The 16683-nt window shown below is 39.2% G+C and overlaps 1 protein-coding gene across 1 annotated transcript; it reads right to left on the bottom strand.

Annotated features, from left to right (window-relative positions):
- Nucleotides 1-137: 137 nt before the first annotated feature.
- LOC139965037 (shiftless antiviral inhibitor of ribosomal frameshifting protein-like) lies at nt 138-10050 on the bottom strand. The gene is made up of 6 exons (XM_071967203.1): nt 9529-10050; nt 5620-5691; nt 5089-5244; nt 3585-3745; nt 2124-2271; nt 138-995 (listed from the first exon to the last, which is right to left on the bottom strand). The coding sequence occupies exons 1-6, from the start codon at nt 9541-9543 to the stop codon at nt 786-788; spliced, it is 762 nt and encodes a 253-aa protein (XP_071823304.1). The 5' UTR covers nt 9544-10050; the 3' UTR covers nt 138-785.
- Nucleotides 10051-16683: the final 6633 nt, after the last annotated feature.

Here is a 16683-nt window from a genome sequence, read left to right as displayed (position 1 = left end):
GCCCCCTAAAACACATTAGAAGCAAGGCTTAAAAATGGATGTTTGAATAATGCAAAAATGGTTATCTATAAAATTAAGGCTATATGATAGTTGCCACGGTGAGAGAGTAACAGAGCAATATGGTAAAATGTCATGTGTTGTTTTTTTTTTTATCAGAAAAAAGTCTGCAGAAGCTTCAACACTTATATTCACTGCGAATCAGAAGAGACCAGTGAACAATGACCCATGCCAAGGAAGGAAAATGAGAACAAGTTTGGTACCTGAGTACAATACAATTGTCTTAGTACAATAGTAACAATTAGTTACAATAGGTCATAGTTCACAAGTACAAATTATATTAATTTAGATACAAAAAAAACAAATCATCATATTTTCCCTTTTGCCATGAAGCCAACCACTTGGAACAACTTTCAAAACCTACAAAATATTTGTACGCAGTTTAGACATATATAAATACACAGAGTGTACTGATTCATGTTTTTGGATTAACTTATTTTGACATCCTTTTCTGTCCTTGGTTTATATCACCTTTCCATCTTTTTCATCTCAAATTATAATAATTCCATTTCAAAATACCAAAGATTTCGTTACCTTCGTTCGTTTCTTTCGACCTGTATATCGACATTTCGAGACAAATTAGATCCACCACCCACAGAGAAGAGTTTCTTCTTCTCCTTCACCGGCATACCACAACCAAAAAGCCACTGCTGCCTCCATTATGAGGACCCATCACCAATCCACCACACATGCCCGTGGTGAGGGGTATCGGACGTACCTCCATTCATTCAGTCGTTGTAGATGCCGGCATCCGAGGCCTGGGTCATGAACGTACTGGCGGTGGAACCGGCACATTCGTGCGGGTCGCTGAAGACTAGGACTGATCTCGCAGGGCACGGCCTTATCCTACCGTTATCGCAAGCTGCGCAGGCATGTGTGTAGCGATGGTGTCCGTGGTCGTTGAACTGAGGTCTCGGTCCGATACGTTCTGGTAACACCTGGAGTAATGGGGGAGAAAAAACATTAGAACGCTATATTACTACCACAAACATCGGTATTAATTTTTACGAGCACAGACTTTGTTTAATCGTACCCAAAAGAACCTAATCTGTAACATAAATAGCATTAAGCAGATGCTCCACATTCAATACAGAACTGAAAACTAAAAAAAAACGCCCAAATTTGCTTCACGCCGTCTTCGGCATTCGATTGTTCCGCCAATTTCCACGAAAGGATGCAATCAGTCGACCAGTTTCCCTTACTCATTAATTGATGTATTTTTTTTTCAAGTTACTGCTGCTATTCTTTCAAGAGCAGCGCATGGTCTCTGGCACCCTAATACAAAACCTGTCATCGGTTTGAGCCAGACCTTTCAAGTTGCATCTAAGTATTTTCTATTTGAATTTACTAGCGATATCATAAAAACGTACAAAAAAATATGCTCAAGGGGGGGCGGTGCCCCCCTTCACCCCCCCCTTGGCTACGCGCCTGCCTTCGATGCGGTTCTGCAGCAACTTTCAAGGTACTTTAACATCTTTGGTAGAATTACTGCCACACTGTAGACAATAGATGTTGACTTTGGTGTTCTATGCAAATCGGGGTGAGTGCATAATGTATCGTCACTCTTCAGTTGCATCGGACAGATGTGATTATACTCAGCATTCGGCACCCGGTTTAGGCAGTGCTTACCTACACTGTACTGTCATGTCCCACTTCAGAGCACTGGTTGTGTCAGTATGAGCAGTATGAATATCATGTCTCTACCAGATAAAGACTAGGAACTGTTTGTATTCTGTCAATACGAGTGCTTTTGAAGTATGATATGAGAGTACAGTATAGAGTGTGTGGTATTAGCATTAGAATCAGAAACTGTTCATACTGTCAGTAGGAGTGCTTTCAAGCATGATATAGGAGAACAGTGTATAGTGCTATTAGCATTCAAATCAGATAAAAGGTTAGGAACTGTTCATACTGTCAGTACGAGTGCTTTGAAGCATGATATGGGGGAGGACGATTTAGAGCTGTATTAGCAATACTGGCTGGCATTCGTTGACAACTACTTCAATATTCATACACTGATTTTACACTCCTGCTGCTAGCTGTTCAGCAAAACCCACCCACTTTACCTCATTTCCACATCTGAAGCAAGGAGCCGGCGTCCCGGCAACAGCAAATCCAGAAAACGTGTTGCCGCAGTGTTGGCAAACGTACCGGCCCCATCCTCTTTCTTGGCCTCTTGGAACACAATTGTAACATACCGAGCATTTGGGACAACTGAATTCAAAGAAAGGAAGTTGTAGAAGAAAGAAAAAAAACTTTAACATGTAAATCCGTAATTTTGAAGTTTAAAAATTGAAACAATATAAATCAAATAACTGATGTACCTTACGTGATGTGTGATAGGTCACTCACATACATATATTGGCTTACTATGCAGATCGCCGACGTATCGCCAAAACTGATGTTTAAAAAATTTAAGTTTTATCTTCTGCTATATATTCAAAATGACATTTTGATGGTAAAAGCCAACTGTGTTTCGATAATTTGCTGTACATTTTCCTTCATTAGTTGGTGAGAACCCAACATCTAACAGAATGTTCTTTACACTTCCAAAAACTGTTGTTTATATTTTTTGGGCGAACTTCTATGAAGGCATCTGGCAACACTACAATGCTTGGCATTTATCGCAGCAATTGAGCTGATCTCAGTTCTCTCTATGACATAGAGATAATTTTTCCACAGAAAACTTAATAACCTTCCAAATATTTGCTTTTAGATGAAGCCCTTGAATAGATAGTACGTTAAATGTTCAGACAAGGCAACATTGTAATTGTATCATTGTGATATATATATTGAGGATATTGCTGTTAAATATGTATTTTTTGTTCTATGATGATACAATTATCATCACATGCAGTATAAACACCATCACGTCCTCTGCTTGAATCTCTCATTTGACGGTATTAGGAGAGCAATAGCTATTGATTACTCTGTGTAGGCTGTTCTAGGACTTGAGTTTGTTATAAATAGTTCAATTTTCTGCACAACCAGCACATAATTGTCTGAACCGCAACCAAAAACAAAATGGGGGTGTGAGGAGAGGGGAGGGAGGGTTGGTGAAAGTATAAAATGTTGTTGTCTCTCAATGTCCGATGAGTTTAATATGAAGTTTTCTCTTGGTTATTTATGATAAATATGAAAACTGATACCTCTGTAAGGATTTCTTAAAAATATCAGTACTATTAAGATTCTACCTCTCTTATTAAATGACTACATTTACATCACTTTTCCAGCTTCCATATTAAGTCCCATGTGGTGTTCTGCATGAAGAAGACCTCTCCAATGATTTCAGCTTCCGACATACAGCTCCCTGCTTGTGGAACTCACTCCCTGTTCATTTTAGCGATCACTGGACCTCACTCGAATTAAGCTTGGCGTTAAAAAGTGTTCCATAGTGTTATTAATTTGTAACCTGCTGAAGCACATGGCTCAACCTGTTTAGGTTGGATTATGCCATGTATGAGACTATTATTATTATGATTGTTACAATCGTATACCTTCTTTGTAACGACTGATTTGGTACTTACTGGCTGACTGGCTTGTAGGTAAACACTTTCTTCCACCAGCTTCTGTTGCAGCCATGGCAACCAAATTGTCTGAGCTCAGACAGTTCGCGATCCAGTTGTTGCAAATTCGCCACATTCAGGGGAACCAGTCCCTCGATTGGATCCATATCATGTTGCCGTCCCTGTTTTAAAGAAGAGAGATTCCTGGATATCTTTGGTTTTCATTTTAAGGAGACCATCAAATTTTAGTTTTAACCAAACGACAGAGATATTAAATTTCTCTTTTTTTTCTACTAGATATGACTTGTGCGATGCAACGAGGAAGAAGGTTTCAGGCAAATTTACTTTGCAAAATGAAAACTACAAATTTACCATAAGATTCTGCAGAGCTACTCAACCAGCAACTCCATTATGGAGTATTATGTTTCAATTAGCCACAGAGTGAGAATGGACAAAAACAAACAAAAATCATCTGTTACATTGTGTATGGAAGAATTACTGTCCATTAAAGACGAGACAGAAACACATACTGTTTCAAAAGCATTCTGACAATATCTGGAAGTTTAAACATTTATACAATTTGGTACAAAAGTGAAAATTTTATTTATTAATTTTATATCATATCTAGCTCCATTGTGGAGTATGATGTTGGGAGACTTAACACATTTAGCATATATGCTATGCATTGTTATGGGTTAGACTGTGGCTACATTATGTTAAAGAAAGGGTGGCCAGAAGTTTGTTAACAGACAAAAATGCGCCTCTGTGTTTGTTGCATTTCCTCTCGTAGACAAACCCAAACATAATCACGACTTGCCTCAAGAGCCCCCCCCCCCTTCCCCTGAAAGCATATTAATAATTCAAGTTATTTTTATTCTGGTTAGGACTGCTCAGTACACTTCACTACACAATACTACACAACACTACACAGTAACATAGCCTAACTGAATAATTCATAGTTTCAAACAACCATCTCTTTTCAAGAGCAGACTCACCCTTTAAATTGATAATCTAACAGTCATTTAAGCACTTACTACATTGTACTATATAGCAAACATACATTTCACTACCTTTCACTACAATTCTTTAACAGTCAGTATGTAGGTACTTACTACACTGCATTATATAGCCACACTATATTTCCCTTCCTTTTAGTAAACTTTCTTAACAGTCAGTATGTAGGCACTAACCAATTGCATTATATAGCCACACTATATTTCACTACCTTTTACTACAGTATCTTAACAGTAAGCACTTAGGCACTTACTACATTGCAACCATATAACCACACTATATTTCACTACCTCTTACTACACTATCTTAACAGTCCCCACTTAGGTATTTACTACATTGCATTATATAACCACACTATATTTCACTACCTTTTAATACACTATCCTAAACAGTAAGCACTTAGGCATTTAGTACATTGCAACTATATAGCCACACTACATACACTACAAATTAGCCAAAAACAAACAATTGTTTGAAACCCCTCTCTCCTCTTATTTTGAAGCAAACTAACCCCGGTCAACTTGTACTCTAGTAAGGACCTTGCTCTGTTTATTCTCTCCAAAGTCCCTCTGAAGCTGCATCTGACCGTTCCATTCTCGTGGATTTCAAATGTGATGTCCACAGCATCGTTTTCCTCGTTCTCTACCGCCCGGCATATCGCATGAATCTGACAAACGAGAGAGGGAAAAAATCGGTGTCAGCAAAATTTTGTACAACTAGGGTCAGAGACATTTTTGAAAAAAATTTAAATCAAAATTAACAAAGAAAATAAAGCGAGGGGGAAATAGAGAAATCCTTCACCAATTCTACACACCGTAACATTTGGTAAAAATGGCTGCTTATTAAAAGAAACATTTGCAAAATATTTTCACATTTTTTCCGATCATCCATATTTTTGTTTACGGTGGTGTTCGGTGCAGGTAATTATGTCTCAGAGAGGTAAATGCTTTCTGATGTTTCAACATGAGTGACTATTATCTGACCTTTCTAGCATATTTATGGACAAAAGATGGCAATCTTGCTCATTTTAATGGTAACTCACCCTCCTGTTATTCGCTGCGATGTCATCGGTATGAAACCGTTGAAGCAAGTTCTCTTCCGCTATTAGAAGTGTCTAGTGAAGGAGCAAACAAAAAAGTTTTTAAGTTTTTAGCTATATAGTCACATAGCTCATCAGAAGGAAATGATATTTGGTAGGTTTTACAAAATTCTGATCCATACACCATGCTGTAAACTTCAACTGTGAACTACAAATTGTGTTCCAAATTCCAATGTCTGAAAATGGTTAATGACACTCCCAGATCATTTTTGGGTTATTTAACAGTCTCCAGCTACCCATCCTACTAAATTAGCCTTGCTTACCTATCCCTAATTCCACACCCTCCTACTTCCTACTACACGGAAAACACATAGATTTACTGCCTTCATAATAGAGATTTGAAGGAAGAGGAAGTGGGCATAGTCCTGGATTTGGGATACAGTGCTAAAACGTTACCTAGTCAATAGCATAGGTAGATGAGGAAAGTGTATAAGTAGACTTAGCAAAAGAAAAGCAGAGTAAATTATATGCAATCTTCAGTTCAGTGGTTTCATGAGGATCTAGCTGAGGCCGGCTCCGACTCATCTCTCTTCTTCCCCCCCCCCCCGGACCTTGGTATTAGAAAAAGAATTTGAGGTGCACTTTGTTGGATGGGGGATGCTAGGTGGTGGCCCCAGAAGCAGGAATGACTGAATTCAGTATGTGCACATCTGCCTTAACTGTTGTTCTCTGAAAGCAAAGGCTTGATATGGTAGGGAACCAGCCTAGCTTACACTGCTCTACAGGGGTCGAAATTTACGCTATTCCGCTATCCCGAGATAGTGAAATCATGAACGGAATACCAAGTTGCTTGGGTTCACTATTCCGTATGGATAGTGCTAAAAGTGAAAGCTAACAACAAACTTTGACAAATCCATCTAAATTTACTTGCCTGTCACTAGTCAGGCAACAATTTTAATTTTATTTGTTTCCCGGGCGTTAAAACTTGCCCAGAAATACAAAAGAAACTTTCTTTACACGTGAGTTGCAGTTACGTACAGTACATACATGTTCCGTAGCCAACTGCACTTGCACAGTATAGCAAGCCTTACATTTTCCTCCGATTTATTGCACCTTACACGTTCTGTATACCATCGCGTATGTAGGGAAAATTATCACCTCGTGGGTAGCAGGTAGTACAGTGTTGAAAATCCTTGTTCAATTTTCCGCGAACACACTAAAAACAACTGCCGATTTCCCGATTTTGGTTATATTTTTCGGGCAAGTCGTTTCAGCCCCCAAATCAAATAAGGCTCCTACGCCTATGCTTGTGGTTGTCCAGGGGCGAAGGCCCCCGAAAAATATTGGTAATTTTGCGTGTCTGGCGATAAAAAATTAGCAGTTGAAGATGCAAAATAATAACAAATTTGGGAATTTAAATTGTCACGAAACTAATGAAAATTTTAAAATGACAAGTTGGAGACTGTAGCAATATTATGTTATGAAAAGAGATTTAAATTGTCTTACAATCTTTAAAAAGTTTAACTTACAAAACTTCTGATATTATGAAACAAACAACGTTCGGCAAAGCCCCGTTTCTAGACTGCCATATTATAACAATGAATATACGTTAATCAGTTTACAACTGCAGTGTTTACCCCTACTTAAATACTACGTTAGGCTACCCATGTGCTGCGAATTTTCTCAGGTACCTTGCCAAACAACTGTGAGCTCATCCCCTGTCTAACACCTGTTTGTTAACTTTTTTTGGCACGTTTCCAAGAAACGTTACATGGGGTTCAACTGTTTTTGTTCCATTCTAGAATTAATTAGGTCAGTCAGTAAAGGATCGGTAAAGTTATGCGAAATATTATCTTAGGCGTTCAAGAAAAGTAGGTAAAATATCCCCGTAACATTTAGATAAGTAAAACACACCTCAAGCCAACTGACTCCTCTGCGTGAACAAAACAATATATTCCTCATGATACATGAGGCACAGTCCATACTATACAAGCATAGCACGATATCAAGGCCCCTATAGTTACCATCTTTATGAAAGTAACCCTTGTAATGACATGTTTTAGGCCACTTGGCATGATTCACTAAATGTTTAATATTGTTTCCATGTTCTTGTAGAAAACGTCAACTTCGCAAAATACAATAAGTTGTTATGTAGTTAGGCCTACGTGTGATCCGTAACCGACGAGGTGGTTAGGCTATTTGCTATACACTTAACTATGGTAGGATATTATTTTTGCGTATTTTTGGAAATTCTAGAAAATACTTTTTCTCCCGCTTAACACCAGATGTGGTCTTACGGTTTATTCATAAATGGGTGTACTAGAGCCTTGTTTACATGACATTAGTTGCATTTAGCACGATATGCCAGATTCGCGTGAATTTTTCGAAAGTGTTTTGCTCGATCTTTTCGTAAAATTTGAAAGGTGTACCAACTTACTTTTTGTACACAATTGGTATTTTCTCTACTGATTTTCGTTTTTTCCCCTCTTTACAGTGAAGTGAATACGTTGTGCATTGAGTATAAACTTAACGCGAATGCAAGATAACGATGCAGGGACTTCCAGCAAACAAATGTTTTCTTTGCGGGATTACTGAGTCAGTTGAAGGGAATCCCGCACATTAGAGGGAACGCTGAACTGAAGTTAAATTCATACAAAAGAAAACGTTTACTAACGAACATACAATATAAATTTAAAAAAATGTGGAATGGCAATATTGTTCAAAACATTTCCCGCGAGGCTGATTTATTACAGCAACCTTCCCGTGCTGGGCCGTGTGTGTCCGTGTGACCTGTATACCCTGAAGTGTGCGAAACTAGCCATTGACATTACCCTTGTGAGTGGGTTTTACAACCTGCATCCTGGGTTACATGCTCTCTTGCCTCAGTACACAAAACACTAATGATTATCAATAACCCAACAAAAGACTCAACAAATAATTTTGTTATGTTTTTTTTCTTTTTATTGTTTCAAAGGAATAGTGGAAAATGAGACGGAATAGTGTATTTTCAAATCCACTATTCCGCTGGAATAGTGGTAAATATTCTAAATTTCGACCCCTGCTCTACAATATCTGCTCTACTATGCCACTCACATTGTTTATAGACTACATGGATTGTTACCCATTTATTATGTGTGCTTGGCATATACCTAGTAGTCTTGCTTATATTGTGCAATAGTGTTATGTACCATTCTCATTGTGCTATGTAGTATTGTAGGTACACAGTGCTGTTTAGGGCTATAGCATATATGTTCCTGTACTGTACTGACTCACTGGGTGTGGCGACTGTTGACTTTCTCATCCCGCCCCATGCCTACTTTGTATTATATTACTGTGTGACCTGCCTAGGTCAGGTCATGTCACAAGTTTCCCCACTTGGTCTCCACAATATAAGCCTGAGTTAATCTACCATATGTAGTCAGATGAATAAGTTTCAAAAGAGCTTCAGGTTCTTCCTAACCCCTTGGGAATTATTGACCAAAACTAATTTCACTATTCTGGGCATTAAAAGTGGCAATTATCTCGTGCAAACATGCTGATTGTAAGTGATTTAGGCCTACTCAAAGATAATGTTTTTGTAGCTTAGTCACCTATGAATTGATCATTGGAAATTAATTGTAATATTGAGTTACATATGGCATTGCAAATTTAGCTAATTGTTAGCCCTATATCCTAGGATGTGATCATCTGCAACTTTTATCAATTTAAGTTTTTCATATTCTAAATATATGCAAATTGCTTTCCTCTCTTTAGTTTTGTGTTTACAGCTACGTACATTTTCAGTATTGCCAGGTCTAGCCTACCATTTGCTGCGATTTTCACCAAGAAAGCCATCAGCATTTCATAGACCTAGGCTAAGCCTGTGGAATTTAAGCCTGTTGACTTTCTTACAAGCCACAACTATGTACATACCGTTTCATCTCCCATCTTGATGCCCCTGTTGTTGATGTCCTCAAACGGAATCCCACCAAACTGAAATTACACACCTGTCAAGTACTGCTTTATGGGATTGCCTGGCCTATCAGCTATACCTGCCCAATTGAGCTACGATTACGAATATCCAGTATGTAAGGCACGTTATTTTACACTATGAAGTAGGATCGTCTACCACTGTACCACTCACTAGGCGGCTACCACTATAGTCTTATAGTAGTAGTAGTACTACTACTACTTGTTGTACAGATCAGTGAGTAGTACTAAATGGTAACAGTACCGACATCGATGGATGCAATAACTTAGGCATGGTCTAAAGTTTCTCACGCCGCTGCCTAACTTTAACTTTATGAAGATATAGTTCTTTACAAATGCTCAATTTATCATTTATGTTCGGTGAACTCGCGAATAGAAAGTAAAACGTTCATTACGTCGATCCTAATGATATCAGTTAATAATAAGAGACAGCTGTCACGGCGTACTAAGCGTCAGCCTACCACTTTACTTATGTTGCCTATCCTGCCTGTAGTACATTTATGAGTTTGCTGTACATTATGTATAGAAATTGAACTAATACAATAGGTTTGTATGATATATACACGTCAACGTGAAGGGCGAGGTCATAGGTAACTCATTGGACCTGGGAATCCCCTACGGTAGCTTGCACACAACATCCAACAAGTGTAAAAGTTTACCTACGGAGGCATTTAATGGACTTGTACATTGTATTTATTGCAAAAAGAATATTGGCAGATAAAAGTCAAAGAGATCACCAAGACGCCAACCACAACTTTGAGAAAAAAGGAACTTACGCATCGAAGTTAATGCAGCTCCTAGTATTTTCTGTCGAACATTTTTCCCGAATTCGAAAAATTCATGAACAGTTTTCGGTGCTTGCCGACGTTCACAGTCAATGCTACAACTTTCATGCATTTTAAAATCGATGATGTGGGTGGGATGGGTGAGGGGGTTGAGTCGTCTAATGGATCGTTGCTCAGTCCCCATGGTAACTCCTAGGTCGTGGGCATAAAAGTCTGCGAACCTCTGATTTACACAATATTTCACCGTAATAACATGCATATTTTGATACCCAAACAAGTTTCGTTTCGTTCATTCCTGCCAAGTTAAAACAAGTACTTGAAAAGAATTTGAAGACAATTCATTTAGATTTCCTCAAACCTTTATGTAGCTATAGGAGGGAAAGTGTGTAGTGAAAATTGACTTTCGATCCATACAGGCCCCTCCCGAGTGCGTAGGCCCATATTTGTAAGGAAGAACAAGAACAGAATTATCGAAATATTTTAATACTTAGCCTACAGTTCATTTCTGGTGAATTCAGATTCAGATTTCTGGTGAATTTCAGATGAATTTGTATGTGCCATCTGTGACGTAATCCTCTTTAAAACAACTACAAACATAAAAAATAAAAGTGATATAAAAAATAAATAAAGAATGCACGAGCAAGCAACTATACACATTTTACACGCATTGTGTGTTAACGCATACAGAATGTAAAATGTCTACAAGGTACGGTCCCCTACATCCTTGAAATGTTGACAACTCCCAACCCTTCCCCCTTCAAGAACTCGCTTTACAAAAGAACTTCTGCATCAATCATATTTGTTGTACTTCCCATCGCTGCCCCTGATGTTTCACATTTCTGTACTGAAACCCTGAAGGCGTCTTTAAGACGCCATTCTTTGAGTGACCCCTGACCAAGATGGCGGAGGGGGTGGTTAGCAACAATTCGTCAGCAAGAGCGTAGTAACCAGTTTGAAGAGTTTCAGGCAGCCAAACGGATATTTCATTCATGTTCTACTCCGCCTTTCATAATCTGCCGACTGGGATAGGCCTGTATACGCCATTCTCTCTTCTAGAGGTGATTGGTTAAACTGTCTCTGTATGATGTAAATACCGACATTGCCGAATGAAGTGAGGGCGTAATATAAAAACAGTTAAACGTTAATTGTACCTGTGTGCTAGGTTATATCAGGGAGTTGTTCCATAACAACTCCCTGGTTATATTATACGGTTATATACCGATACATCCACACCTGCCCCTCCTACAGGCAGTAAGCGCACCACGTGGTCTGGAAAATTGAACAATCAAGTTAAGATCCGTTACATGTGCAATCCTTAACGGTCTACTTAAAACAAAAATAACATAAACAGGACTAGTTTAGCTCGAATTCCACCAAGGAACCAATTACTTTTACTAGTTAAACTTCTGCATGTTCTCATCAATGTCGTGTTCATTTTGTGTGGCCACCACAAGGCTTAAATATTAACAACTCTGGTGTAAAATGGAAAGAAACGTAACAGTACATAATGACTGGTGGCACGGTGCACAACTTTTTCGGAAGCTTTCGGGGTTTTTTATTCAACCTTCTTCTGCCGAATATTCTTCTGGTCGAATAAAACGTAAACAAATATTTGTTTCTTTACCTATACTTCATCTTCAGAAGTTCTGTAATTAGAATATTCCCTGGAACCGGGAAAACAGTGTGTAGAATGGTTAAAAGTTAACACAAACAGACACTGCACAACAACGATTTCACCGTCATTATTGTAGTGCGCGTGCGCGGGACAATAATGACATTACTGGCCAACTGAACGATACATGACTGGACGTTGAAACTGAAAGTTTCATATAGCCTCTGTAGATTTGCAGATTCAGAGGCTAGCTGCGTACCCAACTTATTCTGAGCCTGTAACGTCGCTCACAAGCGCCCCCAATATGTAGGTACCTCTCGGATTATACTCTCTGGCATGTGTGGTCCGCCCCAAATAATAACACCATGAACAACCGAAAGGTTATTCCTAACACTGAAAGCACTCCACGCGCACTACAATACTGCATATTTGCAGGCAAATTCAGTTCTAGTTTATATTAAGAGTTTCTGAATGTAACACTATAATACACTCATCATTGTACATAGCTACTATTCCAATGAGAAAATATTCTACCAATAGAAATATGATTAACGACATTCTGGACAGGTTTGACGAGCCTGCAATGCGGTATAAAATTAAAATATGTAGGTGAGACCAGTTTCCCCCTATCCTCTGCTGCATACACTGGGATAATATCACTATTGTGGAACAGCTGCATGGTATAGTAATGGATGAACAATCAATGCACCTTGAATTAACTGGAATACAGCAGGCGACATTTCTTCTTTGTTAATATAATGACGTGCAACCCTAAAAGCATGTAAATATTTGAATGACCTCATCAAAGCTCATAAAAGAACCATTTAATTACTACATATACAGCTGAGCGTGCGTGCGTGGGAGTTTAATATAGTTGGTGCTTTTGATGTGCACCTGGTTTTACATACGACGTTGCATTTCTCAAAACATTGTTATTTATAAGTGTGTCGGTTATGGAGCGAGGCATAGTACTCACCCCGTTATCCCCCGCCCCTATCCTAGCCCCCCCCCCCGGAGGACAGTCTTGTACCTGTAGCCCTCCGCACTAGGTACACGTGCATACAAGTGTATATAACCAGGGAGTTGTTATGGAACAACTCCCTGGTATAACTAAAGGGTATAGCACAAAGATAACCAATCTTTCAATTTGATCTGACCCGCAATCCAGAATTCTAATCTAGAATAATTGTAAAGGCTATTCCGCTACTGCATACGCCAGCTATCTGCGCATCGATCTATTCGATTTTGAACTTGGTTTTCTAGCAAAGTAACCTAGCAATAAGTATGATGGGGCCATAGCTTTCCCCCGAATTAAAAAAAAAAAAACCCGAAGACTTCGGAGAGTAAACTTTTTAAGATCGAATACTCGTTATAACTCCCCCTCCCGGCTACCTCCCCCGCCTTTCAGCACCCTCACAATCATGCAATAGGCTATATAAGGCTATACGCGTATATACGGCGAATTTTGGATAGCGCATACATGCATGTCTCTCCTGTAACTTTTCTTCAATTATTTTGATATTAATAATAATGAATTTAGTTATTGCGGTGAGGACCTTTGTATGTAAGGGCTAGAGGCGAATGAAGGATTGCATAAGGGTGGAGTTTGTACCTGGTTCGTTGAAGACCACCCTCTTGTAGGGGAGAGGCTGGTGTCCGCCCCCCTCTTCACTTCAGAAAAGAATTATATGTCAAATGCTTCATTCCGAATTATATGTTAACTATAGCTTAGGTGTTGTAATTACGTACAATAGCAAAATTGTGCTAATGTAAACTCTTAAAATTTGGTGTGTAAAAAGTCCCCTGACTAAACGTCCCCCCCGACCGACGATGGAGGTAGGGTGTCATCCCCTCCCCCTCCTGCTGGTGAGTGGGGGTTTAAAATTTGATGCCGTAAACTGTAAGTCTTGAATGTTCAATGGATGACGTCAATAGTAATATATGATCAGGTCTGACACTGCATGCAATGTCAATGACTACAAAGGCAAAGGTTTGAGTATGGGCAGACCGTGGGAACGTTATAGAATATACGGTGATGGCAGGGATGGGGAGGGTGGGATGGGGGGGGGGTTAGAAGCGTACGAGGGCTGTAGGGGTTAGAAATACATCAGGTTTGTAAGTGCCTCGAGTGAATGGAAAGAAAAAACGAAATATGTAACCGAGAATGTGTTACTGCATGTGATATTTCATATGCAATTGTAATCTCATATTTTTCTTTCGAATAGAAGACCGACACCTTTATAGCCTATATAGCTGATTGCGGTGGTCAGTTGTTTCAATGTTTTATGATAGTGTTTGATCTAATATTCCTAACTAGTCCAATGAGGAAAAAAGGTCACCTTTCCTTATTTCCATTAGCCAACTTCTGAGAATAAAACACAGTCTGTTTTCTTTCCGGGATCGATTGCAAATACCGCGTTAGATTCAGCCTATAACATTATGTACAGGTGTAATATATGGTGAAGTAAACCGATATTGTCAAACTTGGTATGTGGTTATGGGTTATGAAAAGATTCTTAATATCGCCACCATGCAGCCACGGTTCTATATTTTATGTTTACATCATCGGCTCCGTGCATCGACATAAATCATAATCATTGGATAGTCGGTTACTAACATGTCGCTATATCATATATTCTTGGCAAATGGTAGCAACATGATCACGTGACTTTACTCGTCCAACGTGATTAATGAACCTATCTTCGCTAATATGACAGACAAACCTGAGTTCATCTTCGACTTTTTATAACATCGATTTACAAGAAGCCCCAGGGCTGAAAATGATTAATATTAATGTCAATGTGAAGTTAACCGTAGCCGAAGTATCAAGAACTAGCAATACAAGCCAACCGTGCATACAGTTGCGAGTATGATCATGTTCCGTGTATGCACGGTAATGAGGCGCTGATGCCAAAAGAAGGAGTTAAGAAAAAAACTCGTCATAAAACTTAATAAACAGCAGCTTCTTGATTTTCTTCTCGGCAAATAGTTATACTAGATCTACACTGAATTCCTCCAAGGTTTGTGAAGGTGCAGCCAAGTGCGTTGATTAATTGCTTCAAATGACACGCGATGGAAACTACTTTAATTTGCTAACTGTCAGCTCTACAATCGTTCCGTGTCCTCGTTAGGTTTCGCAATGTATTTGGTGACTCAGAAATTCCACACTTTATTTAACATTCGACGTAGTATCCTACATATTCGATTTAGCTTGCTATAGGCCTACTTCACATCAAATCATTACACGTACTTTTAAAAGACATGAAATTTGTCCCATTTGGCCTTCCATGAATTCTACTCGGTGGTAAATAAATCAATCACCAGGCTGTCGGCGCTCGAAGTTCATGGAATCCAGGTCAAGAGTTTATGCTGACTGTGGCGGCATAATTCGTAATCGCTCCTAGAAATACACAGTTCCGTACTCTGGCAAATTATCACAATGTCTGTAAGACCCGTACACAACTGGAAGAAACGTCATGTGTGTATAGGGATGGTATCATATGGTGGTCTACAGGCGCGGGAGGACAGGGGTATCACAATGAAGGTTCGCGAACAGGATTTCAAGGGGAGAGGGAAAAATTATGAATCCCCCTGATTGATTTAGGTAGGTCCCATGAAATATTTATGGAAGGCCCAGTCGCTGATCCGGGATTTTCTTAGGCAGGCTTGGGGTGTGTACCTGGGGTAGTCGTTGAAATTTAACCGACTCCCGTGTATAATGGGTCTACGTGGTCCTTTCCCAGAAAAAAAGGAGGATTAACGTTTAGACGTTAAATGATGCATTATGATAGCATATTTAGACGATAATTTAGGTCTATACGTTAAATGCAACGGTTTGCTAATAAATACGTTTGAATTTTTGTGTGAGGTTGTAAAGTGGCGGTGTTTCTGGGTTCGAATAAATGGTCTGATTCTGTGACACGCTACTGAATGTAAAACTTCCCCACCCCACCCCCTCCAACTGACGATGGAGGTATACTTAGTAGAGGCCATATAGTCATGCGCGTGCACCGTCCCTCTCCCCTCTTGTACACACCACGGGGTAACACAACTAACGTATATAGAGACATATCCGTTATGAGATGCAGCAACTCGACATGATAGGAAAAGAAGCTTCCGTATATTAGGGCACCGATTGCCATAATATAATTTGTGATAAAAAATATATATAATCACAGAGACAAAGATTGATATTTGTCCGAATGTTGGTAGAATCATATCGAGCTGTGTCGATTTTCACTTACAGAATGCCGTCAATAGCTTTGGTAGTATAATTTAGTACAAGCACGTATGTATTACGCTTATATTGTAGGCTACAAGCAGCATATATTTGTTAGGATATTAGGAACATTATCTACTCTGCAGTCACCTAATTAGTCAAAAGGTCAAATCGACCTTCTTTCATAGTAAGGTTATTCTTTGTCAAACTGTCTCGCTTCTATCGATGTCACGGTCTGGTGTCTGTCAATAGGACAAAATAACAAGCCGGACATTACCTTCAGAGAGGTGGTATACTTTCGCCTGCGTAAGTATACCTGTTTTGAAGCCTCTTAGCAGCATTAATGTACAGTTGAAGCTCTTTACAGATAACCAGCAGTCGGAACTCAGTGTTGTTTCCTCTCGCATTCCTTCGCACGTGTTTGACCAAGGTAATCTTTTATATTATGTACACAAGCCATCTCACGTTTTCCATTCAGGAGA

This window comes from Apostichopus japonicus, chromosome 23 (genome assembly GCF_037975245.1).
Source record: "Apostichopus japonicus isolate 1M-3 chromosome 23, ASM3797524v1, whole genome shotgun sequence".
NCBI lineage: Eukaryota > Metazoa > Echinodermata > Holothuroidea > Aspidochirotida > Stichopodidae > Apostichopus > Apostichopus japonicus.
This window is presented reverse-complemented; position numbering and strand designations above follow the sequence as displayed.